This window comes from Corvus brachyrhynchos, unplaced genomic scaffold (assembly GCF_000691975.1).
Source record: "Corvus brachyrhynchos isolate BGI_N302 unplaced genomic scaffold, ASM69197v1 scaffold97, whole genome shotgun sequence".
Classification (NCBI taxonomy): Eukaryota; Metazoa; Chordata; class Aves; order Passeriformes; family Corvidae; genus Corvus; species Corvus brachyrhynchos.
Genome location: NW_008239758.1, coordinates 2666950 through 2691824, shown reverse-complemented (window position 1 = coordinate 2691824; position 24875 = coordinate 2666950). Strand labels below are relative to the sequence as shown.

General features: G+C 38.8%; 1 protein-coding gene across 2 annotated transcripts in view; it reads right to left on the bottom strand.

The window, feature by feature from the left end:
- The window catches only part of GALK2 (galactokinase 2), a 44896-nt gene that overhangs the window by 6802 nt on the left and 13219 nt on the right, over nt 1-24875 (bottom strand). Inside the window, exons 5-8 of one of the 2 annotated variants that reach the window (XM_008640039.2) lie at nt 15866-15964; nt 13007-13159; nt 7957-8167; nt 497-698 (exon numbers count right to left, since the gene is read on the bottom strand). In XM_008640039.2, the coding sequence (XP_008638261.1) occupies nt 497-698; nt 7957-8167; nt 13007-13159; nt 15866-15964 (665 nt within the window). The remainder of the gene's footprint in view (nt 1-496; nt 699-7956; nt 8168-13006; nt 13160-15865; nt 15965-24875) is intronic. The other variant, XM_017742713.1, reaches the window with a different exon arrangement.

Here is a 24875-nt window from a genome sequence, read left to right as displayed (position 1 = left end):
GTCCAAGACCAGGCTGGATGGGGCTCTGAGAAACCTGGCCTGGTGCAAGGTGCCCCATGGCAGGGGAGTTGGAATGCGACGATGTTTAAGGTCCCTTCCAATCCAAATTGTTCTATGATGCTATAATTATAAAAGGTACAGAAAAAGTAACAGTTCAGATAGAACAAGTAACATGACGTTTTAAGAAAACCACTTTTGACTTCTTCTACAAGTTACAAAAGAGTAGCCAACAGTCTCACGTAACACTTGTGACGATGAGTCAGTCCAAAAGCAAAATCTGTAATAAAGCCATAAACCGTAGCTTTCATCTGAAAGTATTACAGATGTCAGCAGGGAAACAATTGACCATGTAATGTCCCTGCAGGAGATTAATTTTGTAATAAGAGACAAGAATACTTTCATTTTAAGATTGCAATAGCCAAGGATGTCATATTTTCTCCTCAATTCGAACCGTATTCTCCACAGACGGTTACTCTTCCTTGTGGTCAGAACTTACAGGCAGATGTCGACCAGCCGGTCCAGTTCAGGACAGCTGCACTCATACATCTCCCTGCAGCTGATATGGCTCTGCTTCATTAATTCTCCCAGCAGCTGGAGTGCATTGGCAGGTGCTTCACTGCAAATCTTCTTGAATTCCAGCACTCTGGCAGCCTCACTGTACACGTGCTTTGCACGCTGGTGTAACTTAAAGGTGGAAACTACACAAAAAGAAAGCTGCATTACTATTCATTACAAAAAGAACATACAAAACCATAACAGAATTGTGGCTTTTTAGCAATTCATCCTTTATATGAGAACTCTCTAAAAAAGTCTAAACTCTCTAGAAGTCTTCTGCAAAAGCTCACCTACATCTTCTTTAAAAGCCCTAATAAAAAATAATGTTTAGAGTTTATCAAAATGCAATGTACACATCTTTTTTCATTTTGACAACTTCATGCACATGCTGTGTTTATTTTCTGTGCCGCTGAACGGGCTTGGTTTCTCTTCTGACTTTGCAGGAGCAAGGCAGAAGTGCAAGGGTTGGCAGCAACAGCATTAGGGCATTAATCTAAAGCTTCCAGGTTTTCAATAGCAGCAGAACAGAGGCAGAAGAACACCTGGAGGGTCCCCAGTGCCCTGCAGGCAGCTGTCAGCCAGCAGCTGCTAGCCCAGGGCCTTGTGCGTGGCTGCTCCAGGCCAAATCTGCATCAATTATGGAACTGTGCAGATGGACCTTTGCTTGAAAAAAAACCAACCACCAAACCACAAAAAACACCACCCAGGTTTTTCTTTTTTTTTTTTTCTTTTCTCAACAATGCAGGCTCACTGTGACTGTAAATAATACTGGAATAAAGGTACAGGGAAGAGAACAGGTGCTTTCACTTTGGTTTTCAGGGGTTATTTTTGGTATAGGTTACTTGCCAAAGTGTTAGTGCTGCCTGTGTGGATGTGAAGAGATGCCAAGCCCAGACAGGTACTGATTAGTACTGACCTACTAAGATCACACACTAGTGCAAAGATTTTGGCTAAACTTTTTCTATTGTGCCATAAAAAATCAATTCCCCTGGGAATGGTCAGGGGGGTGCCCAAACCTGTGTGGCCATCAGGGTAGAGACCTCCATCAAGCCTGAATAATGGGGCATAAAAAGGAAGGAGATGGCTGTGGTTAAAGACTCCACAAGCCACCCATATTTACAGGAAGGTTTGGTTTGCAACTAATATCTGAGACTTGAACTGCTGTTCCCAAGCTTGTGCTGTAGTTTATTGTTTTCCTCTCCCAATATAGTTCTGTTTGCTTTAATACCATGGCTACTATTTAGGAAGTATTGTTCACCAGAAGCATGCCTGACATAATTTAATTTATGACTAAATTGGCTTGCTTGAGCTCTTTGGGTGGTAAATATTAATGGACTTTAACCTCTATATGGAGCACCTACTGCACTACATTTCCTTATTTTAGCACAGCAAAGCCTAGTTAGAGCACTTCATCTTCTTTCTGCGTGTAAATTCTCCTTTAGAGTGAGGTTTCTCTCTCTATTCAACTCCTGATCTCTCTTGCTTTCTAAAATGGCTGATAAAACACTCAGAGGTAAAAGGAGAAGCAAGATCAGCCCTGTATTTAAAATAGAACTTGCTGTCTGACCCAGACCCACAGGGTTCCTACTTGGCTGTTCTGTGGAGACTGCCAAGTTCTGGAGCCACTTCTGACACTTTCAGCAATCTACATTTGCAAATATATGTAGACATCTTCCTTGAAAGACTGGAAATAAAATTAGGTCCAGTATGAAGTCTCTCATATTGTACACTCCAGACAGCAACCCTTACAGACTAAAACTCCATCAGCACCTCTATAATGCCTTTTTATTTCTCCAGAGCATTTCACAACTGTAGATGCTGAAAATAGTGCTGAGACACAAGTAGTCTAAAATGAGACAGAAACATTTAACATAGCAATGTTCTGCTACTGCTGATACTGCTTCTGCTCCTATTTATTTTGTAATTCAATACAGCCTGCTACTGAGAAACCCTGTGCTGTTTGTCTTGTGAACAGGCCTTCTGAAAGCATTTCAAACTAGGACAGAAATGAGAAAATTGGGTGCCCCCCAGAAACATGGACTTGAGAATATCACACAGGAAGAGCATATTTTGGTTTCTGATTTTGTTGCTGCTGGAGTTAGTTTCCCTGTGTTTTGCAAAGTGGTGCCTCAGTACTTTTGAACGCTGAAGAAAGGCAGCTTGGCCTGTTTTTAAGGATGGTTTCTCTTTAAATATTCTTTTCTTATGAAGCATTGTTTGAGAGCAAGGAGATTTCTAAATGTGCATTCGTTTAGGGAATATCTAAAGTTGCGTGAGAGATTGCCATAGCTCACCCTCTCTTGTAAATCACCATCGAACAGTAGTAACCCAAAGAATGAACTGAAAACATGTCTGGTTTCAATTGTCGGGCCACAGACTTGCCAAAGGCTGTGATTGATTCGGAGACCACCCTTTGGTAGAGCAATGCTCTACTGGCCAGATTACCTTCAAACCTCTGGGGCTGTGTTGTGCTTGCCATGGTAGGAATTGGCACCCAGAATGGGTGCTCGGCTCTGGCTGCCAGCCAGGGGCCCTGAGCTGTGTCCTGGGCAGTGCTGGCTCCCAGGAGAGCCTCTCGGTGGAGGGGGAATTTGCTACCTTGCTCCAGCCTCCTCTCACTGGGAACAGGCTCCTGGCAGGCAGCAGAGAGTGGCTGTGTGCTATCTGCTGGCTCCTTTGGGGACCTTTACCAAATTAGTATCGGTTAAAGGTTGGGATCCTGACATTAGCTATTGGTCTGTTATGGGCAGCATTTTATTTCCAAAAAATTATGTTTGTGTTTAACAATTTTTGTTACAGCTTGCTTTTCTTCTCAGGCAAAATTATCTTCAGGGCAGCAAACAGCTTGGTACTCTCTTAAGTCTTATTCTAAAATAATGGAATGATTCATATATTTTCAGCTTTCAACACAAAACACAGCCTCTGATAATACAGAAACCTTCTTGTATCTCTTCTGTTTGGATGGGTAGTCCAAACAAACCCTCTCTACCTAACTGAAGATAGAATACAGATGATATTTCCAAAAGTTACATCTATATTGGAATCTGTTTGCTACATCACAGCTTGTATATTGGCTCTGCCAATTTCCTAAGCCATGCTCTGTCACAGTTAAAAGAAACAAAACCAGAGGGTCCACACCTGATTAGTTTATATCTGAGCCAAGGCTGGAGTGCTCTGAAAGAGGAAAAGATAAAGCCCTCAAAGAAACCCTTGCAGGGCTGCACAGAGCTGGGTTACATGGTCTCACCCTCTGTGGTGCTCAAAGGAGAGCATAAAAAGCAGGGTTTAGGGAACCAATGCCAGATTCTTAAATCTGTGGATCCTTAAATCTACTATAATGTATGGAATTAGGTAATTAATTCGACTGAAAATGTAAATATACTTTCCTAATCCACTAAACTATAATAAAGGCCTGTTTTCTCCCACTTCAACTTACTTCTGAGTTCTCTGAGCTTTGCTCCTGCAGAGGATTTCTGTCAGGTCACCCATGAACTGGTACATTCAAACCACTTACAAACCACTAAATGCCCTTGAAAGAATGGTGCCACTTTCCAGGGCACTAATAGATTGCACTGCAGCAAGAACCTGCAAGAACCTTCCAAGTTGCTGTGACCCAGCAGATTAATGTTAATGAAAGCTTGTCCAAAATCCATATAAAATCTCTAAACAAACAAAAATCTGGGCTATTAGTCCCAAATAATTGTGGGTTAACTAAATATAACAGAAACGTTTACTGTGGATTTTCAACTGTATGGTCATATTTTTAATTTTAGCTTTACAAAAATTGTGCAAACCTGTCCAGTCCATTTAAAGGATATTTTTTTTTCCTGTATAAGTAAACGTTGTGGCTTCTCAGCAACTCATATTATTTGTTACAACTTCAACTTCAGCAGATTCCTTTCTTTAGAGGCTTCCTGCACAATTCTATCTGACCTTTAGCTAAACACCAACCTCTCCAGGCTATATATTTTTTTCTAGTTGCTTTGGCAGCTTCTAAAGATACATTTCACTGTAGATTAATGAGCTGCACATGGCTGATGGGACTGTTAGAAATTTACAACCGGAAAAGCTCACGGACGCGCAATCGCGTAGGGGACAGTTTCTAGCACCATTACCCACGTGGAATAGTGCCCTTCTCTGTTAGGCATCCTGCTGATTGAACATGATGAGGTTGAAGGTTTCTGGCTCATAATGTATATAAGAAAATGCTGCCAGATGGCTTTAATTTGAGCCAGATTGTGAACCCCTTACTTGAAGTGGGGAACAGTTACTCTCCTGGGACTGCTCAAGTAACTGTTTGCAATCTGGCTCTGAAAGTAAACCAGGGGACGAGTCACCGCTGGATTCGGTGACACATTTAGCAGACACCTGTTTTGAGATTGTGATAACTACTGGTTTAAAGTGATTTTTCCTCCAGAGGAATGATGGCTTTAACAAGGCTTTTGCAACTAACCTAGACTCTTCAGTGTCTGTGCCTACCTGTGGCACACCCCAAAAGCCTCCATCCTCCAGGTATGGGATCTGCCTGGAGCAGCCACATCTCTGTTTGTTTGGTATGTCCCAAAATTTCTCCATGACATGGATCAGGGTGAGGCTGAACTAGGAACCTGGACCCTTGAACTGGAAAGTGCTCTCAGGTCTATCGGTTTGGAGGTGTAACTTCTGGTCACACAGGGCATCTACTGATGCACAGAGAGAGCTTTTTGTACCCCAGAGCCGCCTGACAAAACACCCAAGACCCCCCTCACCCACACCTGCCTACACCTACACCTGCAGTGCAGGGAGTGTGGAAGCTGCTCCTGCACTGAGATCACCATCAACGCCCATGAGCGGCTGTTCAAGCACCACTCGTGGATTCGCAGCACAGATTTACAATTCTCTTTCCAGGGGACAAATAGGAGTTAAACAGCCAAATCCACACAGCAAATGGATGTCTGCTTGTCCCATAGTGACTTCATTTTCAGGTTTAAATTTCAGAATTAGATTAAAATTTTATACATGAAAAGGAAAAATGGGTTTAAAAAATACCTCATTTAAGAAGAAAAAACATTTCATGGTTAAAGGAATACATGTTTTACAGGAGAATATCCTTTTGTGGTGAAGCTTATAAATACTTAATGTCCCACAATCACCACACACTACATGTTCTGTGAAGCACTCGAGTCCAAGCCAAAATTATGGCACAATGCATCTTAGAAAGTAATAAATATTATTTTTCTAGAGATGTTCAGAAGCCACAAGTGCAATCCGTGTGTAAACATTTGCAAGGGAGCTTTAAACTCAGGATTTTGAGTTGGCCAAGGAACAACTGCAAGAAGTTTAGAGAGGCTTTATAAACCATCTGTACTTCTCCAAACGTGGGGAATGAATGGACTGTGCAGTGGGGAACTGCAGAAATCCTTGAGTAATCGCCTGTAAAAGGGATGCAGAGTGGCTGTGTGCTTCCAGACCTGGCCTGGGACTTGACCAAAGCCAGTCCATACCATGTTCCTTTGAGATTTGGAGTTTTTATCTGGTCATCCTTACACACTGATAAAACTTCATGTAAGTATACAGTACAGTCACTGGAGGAGTAGAGGAGGGGAAGCTAGACTTAGGGCTAAACCAGTATGTACAGAGCACTTTTAGGTCCTTAACCATGAGACACAATGCCAGTACAAAATAATATTTGTAATGATCCCTGGGCATGAAAAGATCCCCTAAATGTTGTGGTTTGTTCTTCATGTTGAACAAAGAAATTCAATGAGGCTCTGAAATTCTCTGCAGAGGTTACTTATTTGACAGTATGTTTTCTCTCTCTCACATGAAGAAGCCAGGCATTGTCATTAAAACAGAGTGGGAAAGTAGAGGGGAAGTAAGAAAAATGTTTTCTTCAAACAGCCCCTGGTGTTCCAAAGCCAACAAAATGCGTAATTTGCATAGTGTGTAACAAAACCAGCAGATTCAGATTCTTTCTGTGTCTGTCTTGTTTCTTCTGCATAAGTTTTACAGAAATCTGTTATTTAATTTTATATTGTACATGCAAAGAGGCTTTCAGCATAATCCTTTTTAATTGGTCTTATCAAATGAAATCACGGTCATGCAAGTTTAAGAGATTCTGTTCAGCAAACATCTGCAAATGGTATTCAGAGCTACAGTATAAAATTTCCTTTGGGTTTCTTCTATAGCTTTTATGTCTAAATTTTTCATCTAGATTTCTTTTTGGAAAAAAAATCAAGATAACCTGTATAAACAACTCAGTTCTGCAGAACTGTAGAATTTTGTTTTATAAACCAAGTGTAAGGAGTGTAAACATCTGTAAGTTAATAGTCTTGCTTTGCTTCATGAAGGGGGAAGTACAGGGACAATGTAAGAGATTTACAACCCTGCAGTTTCCCATGAAAATGCTGCAGAATGCAGGTACATGGTTCATATATTCCTCATGTACAGACAGTACAAAGTTATCAAAACTCTTTCTATGGAGATAGGAGCTGGCTTGAGATATCTTATTCCATCCTGGTATCCTCTGGCAGTGTAGTTAGACAATAAGAGCATCTCATACTGCCTGATACCACTGGGATGCAAAACAGGTTAAAGATTCAGGACCTGCTCCTTGGTCAATATATAAAATTTACAATCACTCCAGATGGACGGATTATTTAAGTAAGTGTCAGTATAGATAGATACATTACAGATCTATACACATAGAATGTATACATTCCTGAAAGCAGTCTTGGGAAGGACTGGCAAGGATGTAACTTGGCTCCAAAAGAATACAGGTATTAAGGCTACAGAATGGAAAGAAGGAAGAAGGATTCTATGTAGTTCTTATAGAAATTCTGATCTCAATTGGAAACCTGTTATGAAAGCAAACAAATTATTTCATAAATTCTCTATTTGGTATTATTAGCAACCCTACTATATGCATCCAGGATACACGTGACAATGCTCATGACTACACGGTATAATCCTAAACAATAATACATGGGAAATACTTTAGATAGTGAATTGTTCATCTCCACCAACATCTTCCTAAAAAAAAAAAGCAATATTGACAGTGACAGAAACTTTCTCAGGAGAGATCAAGACTTGCTGCCCAGTGCCTTTTTTAGGAAGTGATCATGTATTTATCAGTTAAAAACAGAAACACAGGCTCATCTATGCTAGTCTTGAACACCAGTTAAGTGATCTGCTACTTCCATAATTTTGGAAACAGTTCAATCAAAATCAAAGTTTGCTCTATTTTAAGTCAAAAGTTAGAATGAAAATACCAACTGATGCTGTTATCAATTCTTTCACTTCCCAACCAAGATTTAGGCAAGTATTCTGGCAAGACTTCCACTTGCACTACTTATTAATACATAAACTTTTTATATAACACAAACATTGTACAGTAAACCCCCCCATTTCATATATGCTCACCATCTTGCATGTTTTGACTAAGGATCTGAGAGCGGAGCTCCTCCAGGGTAATTCCCAGGCATTTACAAATTTCCTCTGCACTGTAAGGCTCAGGATGTAATACCTCCTCGACAATGGTCAGCATTTCCTCTAGGCTAACTCCTAGCTTGGTTTGCACATCGTGGAGTCTCAACATTTTTTTCCACTCCAAGCCTTTTGACTTTGAGAGAAGCTAAAATTAAAAAAAAAGAAAATAGAAAATATTGTTCTTTTCTGTTTAAAACTATTAGTTGTCCATAAGTATCTTTAAGGCCCATTTTCTCTTTTCACTTCTTAATTGGGAACCATCAGAACCTACTTTCTATCAGTACAGAGCAGTCAACAATTATATTTATTATAAAGGTCTGTGAATGACACATATTCTTCCCTCAAATCAGATACTGTCTGTAAAAGCCCTACTGGCATTATTTGTGTGGTATCAAGTTAGTGATTTATCCTCTTCCACAGACTTTGTTACTTCAAGCACTTACTAGACTTTTACAATCCCATCTGGACAACTGTTTATACAAGTGCTATGATGTTGTAACACTAAAAGTCCTTAAAAAATCTATTTCCATACTATTAGTATTTGCTCTACCATTTCAGTTTGACATTTCCAATATGCTCCTGGAATTTTCTGGTGAACATCTGAGGCTGTCATTAAAATCTTTTCTTGTAATAGCCTTAAAAATATGATCATAAAATTTGTGGGGAGAATAACTGTAACCTTTCTCAATCTCTGGAGTTTTAAGTAAATTTTAAGTACCTTCTTTTTACTACCAATTTAAAGGAACTTTTGAGCCTTTACAGGAACGTTACGATGTTGATCAGAATCTATTCTATTCCCATATGGCTGCTGTGATATTCATTAGTTATAGGTGGACCTGCTTTGCCCTCTCCTGGCAATGGTACCATGCTTTGTGTATCTTGTGATGTTTTGACAAGTTACTTCAACACACCAGAATCCTGAAAGGCAGGATGTCCAACAGGCTTTTTTCTGGAAGGCTGCAATATGTTGATGCTCCCATGTGTCTAATGAAAGTGGTAAAGCAGCTTTCCTCATAAGGTGATATATTTTGATGTCATGAATTATAGAAGAATAGTCAGTGGTCATTGACATACCAACTGTAATTTCAACAGATTACAAAGTAAAACAAAGGTTAGCAGGAACACACGAGTGTCACTGTACTGTGTTCATAGGCATGTGGTGTATCTCCAGTGCTGCACCATTTCAAGTGAGTTTAAAACTTCTAAATCAAGCTGTATGTTTGGAAAGAGTTTCAAACCAGTGCAGCAAGACCAGGGAATGAAATCATTTATCTATACAAATCAGCATTCGAACCTCTCATTAAAAGGGCCAAGATTTCACCCAGGGTGTTTCATTCTTTTTAATAAGCACTGGGTTTGATGGAGATTGGTTTGAAATCATTTATGTCTTGATTCAGCAAAGCCATTTAATTTCCTGGGTTAAAAAAGTCATGGGATTTGCATACGTGTCTGAAAAGTATTTGCCTTCTTTTGTGCAAAGTTACAGGATGAAATTTAAGCAGATCTGCTGCCCAGCTATCTGGTGTGGATTCTCACTCTCCTCCAACAGTGCTTTTGCAGGGGCTCTTCCAGTTTTGCTTTATTGCAGTATCTAAAAATTAACTACTTTTGGTGCCATCTAGTGACTTGCTGGGATTTGTGTGAGGCTCAGCAGAGCAAAACAAACAAAATCCTAATCACATAACTCTGCTGTCATTAAAACACAATTTTATATGTTCAGTGGTAGAGAAAGAAGCAGAACTGTTTAGTGCATAATGCAGAAATCAGGGTGAGAGAATTTTTTTTGTAAAATATTGGTTGAGTCACTTCTGGCCTCCTTTTCAAAGACTATGAGTACCTAAAACTCCACAGCCTTTATGTAATTGTATTTTAGCTTACTTACTGATAAGTTAGAATAAAACTTACTGCTTCGTTTTACTTAAATATGTTGTATGTTGGTGCATGTTTATGACATGCTTTTGATCTGTTTCAAGGTGCTAAATGAATGGAAATTATTTTTCTCATGCTTTAATCCCAATATTCAGCATCCCCTGTACTTTATTATGAGAAGTTAAACAGAATTTAAAAACAATATTCTATAAGGCAACAAAAATTTTTGTACTTCCTTTTTTAATAAATAATCCCCTGCAGAAATATGCCACATGCATTGTCACATCTGTTCCCATTTCTGTACTTCAAGGGAGATGCTGTATTTCAGGCAAGCTGATGACACTGGGGTTTTACAGGTCAAATGGAAACTGACCCCGTTGGGCCAGTGGGCATGGCTTTGCTGGAAAGGTCTATCCTGCTTATAGCAAAGTTTTGATTCTAACAGCACTGGGAAAAATATTATGGGCAAACAGAAATGGTTTTTGAAAACAGTCTAGCTGCAGCAGCTCAAATTGTAATGGACATGGGACAGAAATGGGGAAAAAAATCCCATCTCTTTAATGTACAAAAAGTAATCCCAATACTGCTCCCACAGTTGGGTATTTCCTTGATGATCTCTGACTAGATGGATTAAATATGTGGACATCGAGCAGCTGGCTCTTAACTGCCAGGATATAGAATCTGTGGGCTTTATTCTTCTTTATTGTTCAACATAGGCACACTGGAGAACTGTAAATAACTGAGAGGAAAACGTACTTGGTAAATGATGGGACAAATATAAATAAAAGAAAGTCTGACTAGGAGTGCGTCCAGGAATACTTGTACAGCAGCATCACTTCCTTGCACACTACATTTCTATAAAGCCATCTGAGCATCTGTGCCCATGAGCTGCTCATGGCTCTGCAGCTGCAGACACTGCTGGCCCCACACGACACTGATGCTGAAGCAGGGGGAGCACGGTGAGCAGGTCAGAGCTCGGAACGATGAGGGACAACTCCACTCCCTTCAGAAGTGCGAGTGCTCTGCAGAACGCAAGCGTCTGAACACATTGTAATGGAGCACAGGAGAGCACTCAGAGGCTGCTACAACAGAGAAAGGGAAAGAAAAAAGCAAAACAATGACTGTCTAGAGGGAAGGGAAAGGAACAGAATCTAAGAAAGATAATTTGCCAGGGTAATCAAGAGCTCACTTGCCGTAGGACAGACTGATACCAAAATGTTCTACACTAATGCCAGCAGGAACAAGTTGTGTTGGCATCTTTACCAACAGAGATTTCTGCAAGCAGTATGAAATTCTAGAATTACCTAAAGCAGAAGAGGGGGGAAAAGCCTATCCTAAGGCACTTACAATGAGAATTTCTTTTAAAGCACTATTGCAAGGCCCAGCATGTTAGTTCATAGTTCCATTAGCTTAATGGTGCTTAAAAGACTTCCCTGTTTCCACTTACATACCTGCCCTCCTTCACCCCACTGTGACCTCTTCCTAAATGTATTTTTATAGTGTGTGCAGCTTTCCATCTGGGTAGCATATGTGTAAAAACAGACAGGTGTATGTTGTTAGTCTCCTTACAATCAAGCATCTGCTAAAAGTACATTTTTAGAGATTGCATCATAGCTAACAGGAATGTAAAAAAAAAGATGTTTCCTTACTACCTCTTCAGTTTACTGCACAGGACTAATAATTTAAAGTCATTTAGAAAACTGTGATTCAATTCACAGAGTCTGGTGTATGGAACAGTAACTTCAAAAGCTCTCACAGCTTAATGCACTTGTTGTACAGTGACTTTTAGAACAGATTATCTGTGAAGGCTCTCTATTCCTTATGCAAAAAAAAAAGAATTTCCAAAAGAAGCCCTTCCTTAAAAATACGTATTCTGTCAATTATCAATCCCAAATTATAGATTTATCAGTTATAACAGAACTAACAAATAGACTGGTTCTTATCTTCCTTTTCTTAATGGCTAAAGAATCTTCTTATTAACATCAGTGACAACAGCTTTAACTGTGGTCATTGGTGCTATTTGTTTTACCATGTCTTATACACAACTGAAATGCAACTATTTCTTTTATACTTTTATACTTTTAAAGCACATTTTAAAAGTAATCCAAAGTTTAGCTTCCCTCCTCAAAAAATATCTCAGCAAATTATTTTATAATACAGTTTGTCAGTGTCTGATCATCTCTTCAACTACTTTTTTGGCACCAACTAAAACTTGTAAGAAATTATTTTTTATAGAATCATGATGCCAACGGATGTTCAAAGTACTTTTGCATATTGATCAAATGTTCTGTGGCAAGAAGTTCCACGCTGCATTTTTCAAAGCTTTCTTCTAGACTTTGTGACCCACATTCTGTTCTTTCACAGAGCGCCCTATGTTGGGTATAAATGCAGTGAATCTTTATGCTTGCTCATCATTTACTCTTATCAAAGAAAAATGTACTGTCTTCCCATAAAAACTCAAATCAAACCCTACCTCTACATATTCCTGAACATACAGAATCCAGAATTAAAGCAGAACTTAGATTTCCCCTGTTCAATTTCCATACGTTTCAGAGATAATTTCAAACTGTAAACTGGCAGTACAACCTAAATGTTGGGGTTTGACTCAAGCCTGTTCTTAAACTTTACACTGACATACATGCTGCTATTCAGCATTTCTAATATTACTTCCAGGCCTCCAACTACTAGCTTGGATGTTCTCTAAATCCTAGAAAATACACATCTATTGCCATATATACATATAAACATGTGGCCATGCTGGTTGCTTTCCATTATTTGTCATTATTCAGCTTTAATTAGAAACAGTCTATCGTATTAACTGGGAATATTCTTTTTCTGAAAAATAGACTTATTTCCTCTAACAAAATATAATCCAAAACAAATTTAATAGAACTCAATCTTCTATATAATCTTCTATATAAGGACACAGTCCTTTCAGTTCCATTAAGCTCAGCAGGAGTTCTGCTCCTGCAGATGGAAGTGTCTGGTTCTGGAAAGAAAAATTATACAAAGAGTAGCACCTAGCCAGGTGTTAAAGACACAATTGGTCAGAAGTGGAAGAAAGCACATATTTAGATGAAGGTTTCATTAGAGTTTGACATAAGCCATGTGTTACCTTTGTAGCCAGCCGACACTCCATTACCCTAATATTGTAATGAGAAGTTGCTGCTTTATTCATTTCAACACAACTGTTAGCAATAACAAACGTTGCTCCACTTGGAAGTCTAACATCAGTTGCCCTCAGTGGACTGAACTCTATCAACTTGGCCTATTGAAAGAAAAATGAATGGTTAGTTTTAATTTACTACTAGCTAACAGTGCACTTAGTTCTATAAATCAAATGCAAATTTGCATGTTTTTTCTCTTGAAAATCCAGGGACAGTTCAGGAAGGAAAACTGACATGAAACAGCAAGAAAAGAGGTTTAACCTCATTGGTCAAGTTACACATACATTTCAAACCTTTCCCTGTAGCTGGATTTTAAAATGTTTCCATTAAGTCTTTGGGTTTTTTCAGCATTTCACAGAACTCCACCCAACCTATTTTTCTTGCCTGTTTAAGACAACAGTTTCACTTTGATCTGCAGAGAAGTACCAGGCCTGGCTGAAGCTAATGTGTGTGCCACTAGAAAAAAGGGGCTTCGCATTCCCTGCCCCTTCATCAATGTCCATCTCCCCCTCAGTCTTCTGGTTTTGCAGTACAGCAAGATTCACTGAGGTACAGTATAGTACCAACATTTTAGGACTCATTTGAGACAGTGATCATGGTACAATCAAACAAAGAAACTAAATAAAACTATATATAAGGATGTAGTTGCTGTTTCCTCCTTTCTGACATAAGAGACTGCCTTGCCTCACACATGCTTACACAAGCTGTGTATGATGTTCCCAGCATTTGTGACCTTTACATGGAATAAGTTAGGCATCCATTAATTAAATAATTCAGGATGTAATGTAATCAAAAGATTAAATTCACATCTGGTTTTTCACTGGGATAAGTTGTAAATCATGTGCCCTGCTTTGGCTTCTTAGAATAGACTGTAACACTGCAAGCAGGGACGTCTTACTGGTTTTGGCATTGTTCACCCCCAGAGAGTTCCTTGAGCAGCTAGAGTGCTAAATAAACAATGACAAATCTCCTTGTACATTATGTACAGCATGTGTGTTACTCCCTGCCATTGAGATTTTGGACCCCATCACAGAATTACTATCAAGACAGACAGACTTGCTTACATTTAAATATACCCTTTAAGATCTGCTACATTAGACTAGAACGTACCACTAAGCTGGTCTAGTGTCCTGACTCTGACAGTAGCCATAAATGGCTATTTAGGGGGAATATAAAAATAGAACATGTACAAAGCAATCTTTTCTTGGGGTATATTTTTCCAGATTCCCATAAGCAAAGATCACAATGGTTATACTTACACTGGAAGAAACATCTGACTATATGTTGAATAGCCACATATAGGTTAATACTCTATTAGTGTATCCAAAAAGGTCTTTTTTGAGTCCTTTTAAAACTTCTGCCTTCCACAATGTACGGTATTTCTCAATTTAACAATGAATGTCTTGGAAAAAAACCCAAACATCCTTGTTTGTTTTTTACAAGCTGCTTGCTAATGTCATTGTGTTTCTATTAGTTCTTCAGTTATGAAAAAGATTGAATTCAACATTTACCTTCTCTTTACTCCTTTAGGGAATTTATAAAGCTTCAAAGTATCGCCCTCAAAGCTTGTTTTCCAAGCTGAAAAGTTTTAAATTATTCAGTCAATGCTCATATAAAAAAAATAGCTTTTATAAACCTCAGTGTCCTGTACTGTACTTTTCTTGTCTTTTTGAGGTGGGAGGCTAGAGCTGCATTCAGCTGCAAGTACACTGAAGCAAGGGTATTTTCTGGTTTGTTCACAATTTCTTTTCTCATCTTTTTCAATATTTTCTTTGTCTTTTTGGTTACCACAGCTATATATCAGAAAGGCTTCCACTTACATGATCATCTCTGTGTATGGCAGGAAAATATGCTGCTTCCTTTTTTCCTTATTCATGTAGCTGTGTTTTTACTACTAACAGTATAAACATGAAGGAAAGGTGTAGAGTAGGTACAAGTGATGTGAAATTGCAAATACATGTGTCTCATGATGGCATTAAATGTTTGGTGTAATTCTAAGCAATAGTTTTTGTCTGAGTAAGCTCATCGAAAAGGAACAAAAGCTGTAGAGATATAATGCCACAATTATAAGGAAAGTAAAGGTTGTCATGAAACACTACATTAATTCCAATGAAAGTATTTGGACAGGTCTGAGGTTTGAACAGTTGCAGTCCTGTGCACCTTCTGGGACAGTGGATGAACCTCACTGTAAATTCCACTGCAAGCACTCATGCATAACTTGGCAGGTCCTGTTTATCACAGCTAGTTCACCTTCTGTCACCACGTTTAAGACTGCTAAATGCCTTCTACATCAAAATCCAGCCACAGAATTGTCTGGAATTAGCAAAACTGGTGAAAAAAAAAGTCTCCATTGTCTTTGTAACTGAACCTGGCAAAACTTCCTAGAACTGTTTGGTTATAAGAAGTTTCAAGAAAGCATTTTTGTAATAATTATCCCATTTGCACTGAATACAAGGCATGCCGACCATTCAGCTTTCATTATATGGGAAACATTCTAAGTTCAGCATGAATTAGTCAAATAGTGGAACCTGGTGCTCTTCTAGAGTACATCTTTTCCCACATCTTTTCCTTCCTCCTTGCTATTTCTAATTTTCCTCATCTTATTCATTCAAACTTGTCCTACTTGATTGTACCCAAGTTCATAAATTTAATTCCTGATTCATTTGTTGTGTACTAATGGTGCTTATACTGCTTACTAAGGAGTTCCAGTTTCTTGTCTTGTTTTTCTGCTAGATACCAATGAAGGCATTTTTTGCTTGCATAAATTAACATTACATTGTTAGTTTAGATTACAAAGATCCACATACAGTTCCTTCCTCTGCCAAAAAAGAGATTGACTGGTCCATTCCTCCACCTTCTGTGCCAATGTAACGTTCGCTCTTTGTGCAAATTTCTGCGAGTTCCACCTGGAAAAATATTAATATGTGAACCTTCAGCCATGGTTAAGAATGGTAATTTCATTCTGTTTACATATTAATTAGTGGTGAAAAAAATGAAATAATGACAAGAGTTCTGAAACCATTATCTCTTACACATCAAACAGTGTAAGCTGGTATCAACCAAGACGCCACGTGGCCCCTTTTCCCTTTTGTTCTGAAGCAAAAAAGAACCAACTACTCAGCCTCGAGAGGACCCACCATAGCCAAATGCTTTCCAGAGTATTCTTGTTAAGACACTTAACTGTTGTTTAGTGTCCTCCCACCTTCCTTGTGCACTTCAAACCCTTCCATCCCAATAGCCAATATTTTGTTGATTTAATTAGTTCAATCCATCTACATGTGAATCTCAGTAGCTTAGTGAAAAATGGCAAGTTATTACTCCATATTGTTTTAATGTACCAACTCCATAATCAGAAATTACTCCAAAACTGTTTCTCACTGTAGATATTCAAGTCAGTGATGCTTGTCATTTCTCCTTGATATACTGTACTCTGTTTATCTGAACTAATTCATAACTATATGTGATGTGCATTCCTTTGTGACATTTTAGGCATATCTTTGTGCATTCTAATACCTGCAGGTCAGAGGATACTATGGGAGGGTGGAATATCACTGTCATAACTGTCAAAAATAATAACTAACAGTAAAACTTTCAGCTATCAGGCCAAGTCAAAACAAAACACAAGAGAAGCCTCGGAAAATGGTCAAAGAACACAGACTAGTCAAAAAGAAGTGGGTCAAAAGGAAAGTATTTGTGTCCACCTGTTATGACCCCTACCAGTTTGTTTTTCTAAGCACAAGGTAACCAGAGGGAAGATGGGAAAAGAACTTTAGAAAAGCCACAGGCTGTTTTCCAGTCTGGTGGCAAAGTCAGATTCAGATTCCACACTAAGGATGTAGCATTATGGGGCTGAAACAAGCTAACCAACGAGACAGGGACATTAGCCAGCACACAGCTGTAAAAGGCAGCAGATAGAGGCAGTAAATCACAATGCTGAGAGAGGTATGTGCAGGGTGCCTGCCTGCTTGCTTGCTCAAGTTCTGTAATGGCCCCACTGACACAGCTGTAAAATTGGTGCTTAGATGAATGTAATCAGGCTGAACTGTTTGCAAATGCACAACCAACCAATACTCAGCTCACAATGCAGTTATGGCCAATAAGCCTTAGGCTGATAAGCACAAGTTATCAAAGGAACATTAACAAGGTTACTCTAAAACTATGCAGAGTGGACCTCTTTGAATCAAACATGGTAAATGATCTCTTACTAGAAAAAGACCACTAATGAGAGAACATCGAAAGTACAATCAGCAAAAAGAGTCTCCTTTTCAGCACTGCCTTTCCTTTGTGTATGTTAAAGCTGAGCTGAAATAACGTTTCTTTTATTTTTCTTGAGAAAGTATAGAAACGTCATGCATTTTGGTGCTCTTTCTTTTCAACAAAAACCATCTCCCAGGTTCATCAAAATTTGTTTTTCCTCCCTGTCCCATGTCCACTCAACTCCCATTTCCGGTTTGAAGCTCAGATCTCTTCATCCCATCAATGAAAGTTTAACTTCTAGTTACCATATCTCCCTGCTCCACTATGAGCCAAAAATAATTCTGAATGAAATGCTAATGAATGTAATGATGCTTTTTTCCCATTTAATGCTAAAATACTCAGCAACAACTCCACAGAAGATAACAAACCTCCACACACAGCAGTCTCTAGACGCTCCCTCCTTTCTACATATGAAGGCGTGCCTATTTACAAACAACTGTTGCTGGCACGTGGGAATGCCTGCATGTTTCAGCTGAACCCGCCTTTTGTCCCTCTGAGAACTCAGTAATACTACATCCCTAATTTTTGCTGCCACTGGCAGGAGCTTTCAGACTGGAGCTTATGAGTGTTACTCACTGGATGAGAAGACCATGCCGGCAGATAGGTCATGCACACTCAAGTAGGAGCTGTGGCTGTGCAAACCTGGCCTGAAGTACAGCTCCTGAGGTACTCACAACATATATTCCATTCTTGGGCACAGCTGTCTGAGGTATTACTTCATTTGCAACTGCCAGATAAAGCTTGGCAAAGTCAGAAATTAAGCATGTCACTCTTCACTTAGTCTGGCTGCATCTCTAGCTCCACATACACATCAGCTACCACTTGATTGCTTAAATTGTTTAGACTTTATGAGCCTGAGCTTATTAAATAAATATCAGAAGTCTTGCAGAGGAGGAATGTTAGCAATTAGGACAGTGCCACTCCCCTGTCCCTTTACAAGGTCTAGTGAACTGTGCCTGGATGAGCGCCGGGCCTCGCTCGGTGCCGGCTCTCCAGCTGCCCAGCTGCGTATGCCAGGCGAGCAGCGCTGCTCCAGCTTGAGCAACTTCTGTTTTGAAACTTAGCAAAGATTGGCAGGACCACCAAGTTGTAACTGGCAAGGGTTGCAAAGAACCCTCTCCACAAGACAGCCCAAGGCATCCCTGAAATATTATTTGGTTTCTAATTTAAACAGGCCCTTGCTGACACAGGCTGGCCTTCTAATACTAGGATGAGAAGCATGTGAATGGAGAGGAAATTGTCGTCTGTATAGAGAGCAGTTTCTACTTACTATTGAGACAAATGGGCAAGTGTTTGCCTTCTTGCTAAAACAAGTGAAAGGGCAAAGTTTCATTGGAAACTAATGTGAAGACTAAACTGGAGAGCCTTGTGTACATATTTGATACTTGGAAAAGGATGGTCATATGAATGACTGAAACAGTGAACTGAATTTTAGGAGGTCTGGGCTCAATTTCTAGCTCCACATTAAGTTTCTTGTGAGACAGGGAAAGTCTCTTTAATTCATCATGGCTTCATTTCCTCAGTAAAATGAGTATCTTCCCCCTCTTTCTAATTAGTAATTGCTACTTGGGATTCTTACATGATAATGCTATAAATAGTGTGACTTCGTTACTAGAAAGTGAAAAAACCCACATGTTACTACACAAGTTCTTAGAGTTTAGGCTTCCACAGAAAAGATCTCTAAGGAAAAAAGTCTGTGAGAACCATGTAATAAAAGGAAATAACTTTTGCCTATCTCAGAGCAATGCCTTGTTTCCATTCAACTTGCAACATTCAGAAGCTCTTTAGGGCAGGGACAGTCTGAAACATCTGCTATTAATATCTTCTCAGTGTATGCCTGACCTGTAAAAATACAGAGCTTCTTGGATCCAGATTTCACTGCACAATTTGGCAACATCTCAAATGTCTGTCTGAACAATACCTAGGCAGGGAACACCTTGCTTCTGGAGGCACCACAGTTCCTGCAGAGAAGTAACTCAGAGCATTCTCACAGCCACATTTAGGGGGACTGCACCCCAGGAGACACCACGGCAGCACCTGTCAGGCTGGTAGGTCAGAGGGGGCTCGACACTCCTTGGTAGACTTTAAGATCCAATTGTTATGTGTATAAAATAAACAATGTTAGCCCTGGTGAGTTCTGCAGAAGTCCTAGAATAGACCTGCTCACTGTTCTAGGCGAAAGCAGATATTTGTTCCTCGTGAAGCACCATGAGAAATACAGAGGAAGAATAAACCCCATCTGCACACAGACTCCACTTGCATCCCACACATTCTGATTCATATGAGAGATCACTTTGAGCCAGCCACAAAACATAGCTAGTTCTATGCACCCAATCCTTATTAGCATGCTTTTCCATCCCTAAAGGAGTATTTCAGAAACAGTAGTAAATCACGATTTAAATCTTCATAGAATTTTACATAGTTTACTTTAAAAGCATTCCTATAAGGCTGCTATCTTCAATTTAGAGACAGCACAGATACTTACATGATTTGTTCAAAGTCATGTGAATCAGTCACAAAGCTGAAATGAGAATTCAAAAACCTCCCTATTTCCAGTATTGTAGCTTATTTTGTAAAGAGTATGATCTCAGGGAAACGATTACAGGGTGCATTTAAAGTCTATTCATATGGTGGTAATGAAAAGTGGAACAGAAAGATACTAAAATCATATTTAAGATGGGTCTGAACAGTAGCATTATGACCCTGTAAAAAAATTCCTTAGACAAATTAAAAATTTCCTTAGCTCACCTACTCTGAGATCTACATACTGCCCTCTGAATTTCTGTATTATTGTTTCAGGAAGTTGTTCCAACAGGACTAACTAGACCAGGTGAACGGTAACTATCATGCAGACAGTAAGTCCTAGGCTGTCATCTACGCTATTAAACAAGCAAAGTGATATATTTAACATAGTAATTCAAAAAGCTCAAATATCAGGAGATGTTTCCTTTCATCTCATCCCCCTGCAAAAAAACCCCAAAGAACCCAACAACCTAACCAAGAAGGGAAGTGCCTAGAATCACAGAATCACAGAATATCCTGATGTGGAAGGGACCCCCAAGGATCTTTGAGTCTCTCTCCTGGCCCTGCCCAGGACAAGCCCCAAAATGCTGCCATGTGCCTGAGCACGTGCCCATGAGTAAGTAAGGGACTGTCAGCTAGATAAAACTCATTAAAATACTTGAGTCAGAATAAAAATGTAGAATATATGACGATAAAAGCAGTCGCTGTGGATCAAACCAATGCCACTTCTAGTCCTGCATCTTGTAACTGAAAGTGAGCTCTTAGTATGGACCAGAGGCCAAGTAAAGATCATATTTCCCCAGGACTTTATATTTTTATAGAGAATTCCCTAGACTGAATGTCAGTTCTGCACCCTTAGTTACCAACAACAGATTTCTTACATATTAATTTGTCCAGGTTCCCTTTTAACTCATGCATAATTTTAACATGTAGATCATCCTGGAACAAGGACTTCCACACCTTGTCAGGTGAAGAACTCTCACCTTTTGTTGATTATTATTGTGTACCTGACTAGCTTCATTTCATACCTGCTGGCTCTAAACACTTGAGGGGCAACAAACAATTGATTCCCATCCACTCCATCAATTACATTCATCATTTGATGGATCTCTGTCACTTTCTCCTTTAAGTGATTATTTCCAGAGAGTCCTAACATACTTTTATGGTTGTCATTCTGTACCTTCAATCGGTCCATGTGGCTTTTTCCTGAATCTTTTTCAGTTTAACTATCTTGGTTGGTAAGAAAGAAGAGAGGCAGACTTACAGCTTTTCTTAGACACCTTAGAGAAAATGTCACTGTATCATTTGCAATTTTAATGTGACAAATGAGCCACATAAAACGTGTGTTAATTGGTGTTGACATAAGCACATTGTAATGCAACCTCAAGCAGTTCAGCACTACCATTCCACCTCCTTCCCTGAGGTTACTCTCTGGACATCAGGAGAGATTATGTGACCGTGTCAGCCCCTCCTGTGCAAAGTCCCTTTGTTTAAACCTGGCAGTGACGTGGCTGACGAAAACTGCTCCCTTCTGCTGACTGTAGTGAAGTCACTAAGTGCGGGTAGCTGGGATGGAAGCTGGAAATACCTGAAGTTTTTCCAGCAATACCCCGCGCTGCTTCACACACTGGCTCTGTTCAGCCTCTGAACACGGGGGAGGGATGAGTGTAACGTGACAGCAGCAGTAGCTGTAGGTGAGTAAAACCTTGAAGTCTCCCTGGTGATCTGTCAAGAAACACTAAATATTGCAGCTTTTGAATGCCAGACCAAATATCATCCACGCAAACACTACTTTTATAGCTGTTGGCAAGTATGCGTGCCAGGTTGGCTGTGCTTCCATGGGAGATGTTTAGAATCACTGAGTTTCACGATATATTAACATGGGATTTTTTGTTGTTTATCCAAAAAAAAAAAAAAAAAAGATACAACACAATAATTTAGAATATCCATAATTGAAACAATACAAAGCCACACCACTAGGAGTAGAATCTCAGCACATATAATTTACTAACAAACAATTAAGCATTAACAAATTGATGTAAATTAATTACTTAAGGAAGCTGCTTTCAGGTTTTAGACAATATTAGCTGGAGCACTAGGAAAAATCTAAAAGTAACAGTTTTCAAAATGTATTTTTTTAGGCTGTTCCTTTTGCAAAGCTTAATCCTAAAGTCTGTCCAGAATGTATCTTACTGCAGAAGGTAACACCAGTTTGTCTAGCAGGCAACTGGCCCCCCTGTGCAGACCTAGCCTTGCTTTTGATCTAAGACTCTACTAACTACCCCTGCTTTTTGTTTGAAACAATTTAAAGATCTCCCTGATAAGGAGCAAGTCAATCTTGGGTTACAAAGAAAGAAATTACTACCACTTAAATCCATTTTATCTTTGAGTCACAAGATTTCCTATCCAGCGTGCAGAAAATCTAATCTGGGAAATCATATCAGTGGAGATATAATTTAGTCTGACAAAGAAAGGTTGTGATTTTTTATTATTACTTGCCTTATGTGTAGTTACTCTAGATGGAGAGATTTCTTGTAATAAGAACTCATCAGTAGCTCTGCATCATGTTACCTTGGTTTGGATTTTTAATGGAAAAAGCGAGATTTCAGTAAAATGATACTTTTCACTAATATGTGCTTTTCTCTACTTGTTTATGTTTCAATATGAAACACCTCAAATTCAGGTTTAGATTTACTGAGTCTTTTTGGTCTTTCAAGTCAAAAAACTGATAAATTATGAACCACGCCATTCAGCTCACTTGATTCTCTGTTGCCCCATCATTTATTTTATTTTCTATCATTTTGATGTTAGTGATAATGAGCATGAAGGCCTAAATGTAGAAAGGTATTTAGACATCCTAGGAATAACGAGAGTGAACAGATGATCACATACTTATTAAAAAACCCCTAAAAATAGAAACCTAGAGAATTATCTGAGTGAGAACAGATAAGGGAGTTTCACCTTTAATAGTCCTCTTGCTCACAAAGAGGCCAAGGGCCAACTGCTCTGATTTTCACTCATGCAGTAATGGGTCTGGACAGTGTGTAAACTGTGACAGAATTTGTCCCTATATAACTGTCACTGTTAATATGTTCCAAACCAGTGATCAATCCCTTTCAATCTCACACAGCCCTTTAAAGAAGTAAACTTGTGTAAGAGTAAACCCCTTAAAAGAGTAAGACAATTAGTGAGTAGGAGACAGGGAAATATTTGTTAGTAAAACAGAATTAGTGTTGCTTAGTATTTTTTTGGAACAGCTCACCCTACATTACGCAGAAACTTGATATACACACATCCAGAATGACAGCAGCCAAAATAAAGCAATCTTCTCCATAAAATGATAGTATTAAATTACATCTGTCCCAGTGGTTTAATGTAGTTCATTTTGGCCAAAGTAAAGTGTGCTGGATTTTCTGTAGACTACAGTGCAGTAATAATGGTAACTAATCTTTAAAATTAAAAAAACCCCAGTTTTCTTCCTGTTTTAAATTTTATTGTTCGTGAATGGAAGCTCCATGAAGAAAATACATTTGTTAATATAAGTTACTTTTAGCACTGTCATTTTCAGTGCTCCAGAATTCTCTTCAGCATGCAAATTTAAGTAACTGGAGTATTTAAATATCTATTCAGTCAAAAGTGCTAGGCATACATTTACTCCCTCTATGGAAATCTAGTAATGGTTCCCCAATGAACATTCCTTAATGTTTCAGCAAGTTTAAGCTGAAAAGTCAGACTCAGTCTGCTGCTTTCCTTTACAACAAATAATGTTGGTGATTTAACGGCAAATATAATGTAGAGTTTCTGTTACATTCTACAGAGTTTGGTTCACAATACACAAGACTGAAAATGAAGAAAAAACATTTACAGATAAAGATGAGTGTTTTACAATAAGAAGGAAACATTCTCCATCATAGAACATATTTAAACTCTAGTTAAGCTGTCATACTGTTTTTCCAATCTGTGCACATTTTATATTTATGTATATAGGTATGAAAATAACTTCTGAAATATAAGGCACTATGTTTCATTTAGGAAGGTATAAAATGATGCCCAAATTTTTGAGGTTATTTTTACCACCAGGAATGCCTTTATTTTTAATATCTCATCTTGACTAGGAATAGGTTGCTGAAAGTTACCATCTGCTTCCAGTTTGCACATAAAATCCCAATTAGCTGAACTTCATACATGTTTTGCAAGGTAATTATGCTTACTTTTTTCCAAAATGGGAAAATATTTGTCAGATAGTATCTGGATGTCCTCATAAGCACAGCAATCTTAGCTTGACTTTGTCTGCCCCCTAACATGCTCAAATAGAAGGTTATCAATTTGGTTGATGAGAGATTATGGCCTTTGATTACCACTGCTCTAAAGTACTCTGTTTCCCCTTGATTACAAACACACATAGTCAAGCTTAACAAGTTAAAGAACCCTGGTTTTTTAATTCCATAGGGAGAAAAGAACTTTAGCATTTCTCTGTATTCATAGTATTTAAAAATACAATATCTATGTGCCATTTTTCATGTGAACAATTTGGTTTCTCATATATGAAAACAGCCATATATGCTCAAATAACCTGAGCATGCATCTACCAAAGATTTTTTGATAGATCAATAAAATAAATTATAAAAAGAAATCTTTTTAAAAGAAAATAAAATCAGCCAAGTTATTCATTTCGAAGTCACACTATCAGTATGGGTCCTCACAGGTTTTCTTGCCAGACAGCTAGGGATTAGGAGTGGTAAAGGGTTCAACTCAAGCACTTTCCTTATTTTATAGAGGCTTCAGAAACAAAGTAGAAGGGATTCCAGTTGGCCTGTCTATTCTCCCACTGAAATCAGTGACATTAGCAGGTATAGTAACTGTTTAAATACTGCTTTAAAATGTTTGACACCCACACTCAAATTCATCTGAGCCATAGTTTGAGAAAATTGAAGCCCATGGACACTGTACCATTACATATTAGATTTAGGTCCTTTACTCTGTCTGACTTAGCTTTTTCTCAGTCTAGATAAAGGCAAATATGATTCCACTTCCTAA